At 57.8% G+C, this 3419-nt stretch overlaps 1 protein-coding gene across 1 annotated transcript; it reads right to left on the bottom strand.

The window, feature by feature from the left end:
* Positions 1 to 601: 601 nt before the first annotated feature.
* On the bottom strand, positions 602 to 3184 carry LOC104504808 (NACHT, LRR and PYD domains-containing protein 3-like; the record flags this gene model as incomplete). The annotated part of the gene is given in 3 exon segments (XM_010147474.1): positions 602 to 2220; positions 2222 to 2310; positions 2902 to 3184. Coding segments are annotated over 3 exon segments (1991 nt in total), but the record flags the coding sequence as incomplete, so codon positions are not given.
* Between the last annotated feature and the right edge of the window lie 235 nt (positions 3185 to 3419).

Raw genomic sequence — 3419 nt, 5'->3', positions numbered from 1 at the left:
ATGGGCGAGGGCAGCTTCTCCTCAGGCTGCTCAGCGAGGGGATGAGGGTGTCCTCCGGCGCCTGGGGTGCTGGGGCTGCAGGGAACAGAGCCCCGAGGGGCGCGGGCAGCTCTCGCTGGCACCGGGAGCTCCTGGCTTCAGTGCCAGCACACAGACCCCCCCAAACAGAGCTTGCCACCGGCTCCTGGGAGGGACCTCCGTGGCACTGGAGATGCAAAGGATCACGAGCACTGCTCCTGGAGTTGTCTGCTCTCGAGCAAAGCTTGCTTCAGATTTCCCTGGGAATCTCCTCTTTGTACAGGAGAAGGTGGACATGAAGCCAAACCGCCGCCCTGGTGCAGAGGGGCCCGTTCAGGCTGGGTGACTTGAGCAGAGATGCTCCAAACCCATCAATCCCACCGCAGGCAGCATGCGGAGGAGCCTGTGGGATCCTTATTCTCCCCAGGATAAAGTAGGTTCCTCTACTAAGGAATTAAACCCCCAGGGAAAAGACAAGCTCTTTGGGTGGCAGGAGCTGCAATGCCTTTAAAACCATCCTTTGGGGTGAAGAAGGTGAATTCTTTGCGATTTTGGGCGGCTAGAGCAGAGGGGCAGCACTTACCGCGGCACTGACGTGGCCAGCTCTTCCCTGGGATCCTGCTGGGCGAAGGAGCATCCCTGGAGGGTGACGTGGCCCAGCCCAGCCCAGCGCCTGATGCAGAAGGAAAGAGCCGTTTGGTCGTACAGGTTCAGCCTGATGTCCTGCAAGTCTACGGCGGTGAAACCACCCAATGCGCTTTGCAGGAAGCTTTCCTCGTTCAGCTCGAACAAAAAATGGAAAGTGTCCAGCTCCGTAACCTTCGGCGCTTGGCTGGGATGGGAGATGCCTCTGTGCTTCCCCTGGAGCCACCTCAGCAGATCTTCCCTGGCTCGTGGTGAAATTCTGCACCCCATGATTTTGTCCACGGACTCTATCGATTTTTGGCTTACCAGACCAAAGAGGAATCGCACCGTGAAGTTCAAATCCTTCCTGGACTCGCTGTAGCTTTCCAGTAACAGACTCAGGTCCTTCGTGAGAGCGCCTGAGCTGCCGACCGCCTCCTCCTCGTCCTCCAGAACGTAAGACATGGCCGCGAAAAACTCCTGGAGGTGCAGGTGGGTGAAGCTGTAGACAGTCCCGTGGTCTATGCCTTTCCTGGAGATCTCGTTGAGGAAGAGGGGGAGAAGGTCCGGCTGGTTCAAGCCACGGTCCTTGATTTCCCTCTCCTCGAAGAGGACCTTGTGCTTCCAGATGCCGTTGGCAGCCAAGGAGCAAAGTTTGTGCAGGAACCGCCGGAGGTCCTGCGGGTTGTCCCCCCCTCTGCACTTCATTAGCCAGGAGAGGTAAAACATGCTCATCTCTGTGGTGGCTTTAGAGCACTCGAGGAGGTTTTTCTTCTTGCAAAGCTCTTGTTTGAGGATGGTGCAGACAGTCCAGCTCATGGCGGGGATGACGCACAAGCTGTAGAGGATCTCGTTGCCTCTGGCAAACCTGAAGGCCGCGTTGGCTTTATTGTCATTCTCAAAATACCTGTGGAAATACTCCTCCCTCATGGCTGCCGAAAATCCCAGTATCTCTGCGTAATACTCCCCATCCAGGCACCGCCCCAGGCTTTGAAGAGCCGTTGGTCTCGTGGTGATGAGCAAGGAGGACTCGGGAAGAACAGTCCTCTGCAACAAGCTCATCAGGGTGGTTGCCAGCGGCTTCACTTCCCTGGGGTCAGAGCTCAGCTCATCTTTAGACTGATCCAAGGAAAATCCCAGGGCCTCGAAGCCATCCAAAATGAACAGGATCTTCTGATCATCCAGGATCTTCCCAGCTGGCATTTGCTTGTGAGGGCAGCACTCTGAAACCAGGTCTGCCACGCTCGCTTCCTTGGTAAGGGCAAGGCCTTTGCAGTCTATGCAGAAGACGTAGTCAAACTGCGCGTCGAGGTTCCCCTCCACCCACTCCACCATCACCTTCCGGACCGTCATTGTCTTCCCCATCCCCGGGGCCCCCACCAGCACCACGATCTGCGGTGGCTGCCCATCTTCTCCAGGTTTAAACAGCGTCTGCGCGGTGACGGTGGCCGGTCCGTTGCCGGCATCGACGCATCCGTTGCTGGCGCCCACAGGTCCATGCTCGCCTCCGCGCTCGCTGCGAGGTTTCCTGGTGATGGTCAGGTCGGTGTAGCGGCTGCTGATGGTTGTAGCGGCTGCTGACGGACAGGCTTTCCCCGAGGCAGGAGTTCACTTCTTTGTACCGTCGGAACCCCCTGGCCATGTGCTCTTTGTATTTCCGCCTGTACTCTGTGCCAGCAAGAAGCAGAGTCAGTCCCCAGCACAGCCAGATTCCCGAGAAGCCCCTAACCAGCCCGACCGCTCCTGACGCAACGGGACACTTGTCTCAACGCTTTCCTGAGTCTGGCAGAGCAATAAGGGTATCGTCTGTGAGAATTTTGGGCCTCGGGTCAGTTGGAAGGGTCCTTCTCCTCTCCTGGGTCCCCCCATCATCCTCATTCCCCCAACCCCTGTTCTAACCCCCCTGCGATCCTCATCCGCCCTGGGAGAAAATGCAATTGCCTGGAGCCACCCTCTGCCCCTCTCTGCTCGTGTCCCTGGGGCTAAAGGCACCATCCCTGGGCTCCCAGGGGTGTCCTTAATCCCCATCCCGGGAGGAAAGGATCTGCACAGCTGCTTGCCAGGCGGTGCCAAGAGCAAGAGGCTCTTCTCCGGGAGCAGAGGGAGCCTGGCAGTAAGTGGGGACAGCAAGGGAGAGGGGGGTGGTGGTGTCACTACACTTTGTGTTTGCAGGCTCCCTGGGAAACCAAATCCTGCTCTCACCAGGATCACTCAAGGGAAAAGAGACCAAGTAAAGCAAAATTTGCTCCGGCTCCCTACCTTTCACCTGCTCATCCAGGAGTTTCTCCGCCAGGTCCCTCTGGTCCATCTCTCTGAACAACCTGATCGCTACCTCCGTCGCAGCGGCTTGGCTGTGGTTCTCGCCCGTGCAGCTAGCAAGCACTCAAGGGTGGGCGGCCTTCACCGTCGAATCCTTGGGAATATTCTGTTCTCCTTCCGCAGGAACCTCTGATAACTTCGTCTTAAACTCCTGGAATTCTTTAGGTGTGAGACCCTGCAGCGCTTGGAAGAGACCGGCTAACGCATGCTCTTCCCCTGCCATGGCGGGAGGTCACCTGAAACACCAAAGGTTAGAAATCCCAGCTATGCCGTGCCAAGAGGTTTTGGAGCTGGAGTTTGTCCCAGAGAGCCTGTTTATTCCTGTGCTGGAAAGGCCGGGGACTGTCACCCCAGCGTGGCAAGGTCACCAGGGCTGCAGGATCCGGCACGGTCGGGATGTCCCCCCTGAGATGGGGCACAGAAAAAAGCACCACGGGGGCTTCCAACCAGGCTGCAGT

This window comes from Eurypyga helias, unplaced genomic scaffold (assembly GCF_000690775.1).
Source record: "Eurypyga helias isolate BGI_N326 unplaced genomic scaffold, ASM69077v1 scaffold50042, whole genome shotgun sequence".
NCBI lineage: Eukaryota > Metazoa > Chordata > Aves > Eurypygiformes > Eurypygidae > Eurypyga > Eurypyga helias.
The sequence above is the reverse complement of the archived record's forward strand: the minus strand, read 5'-3'. Positions and strand labels throughout refer to the sequence as shown.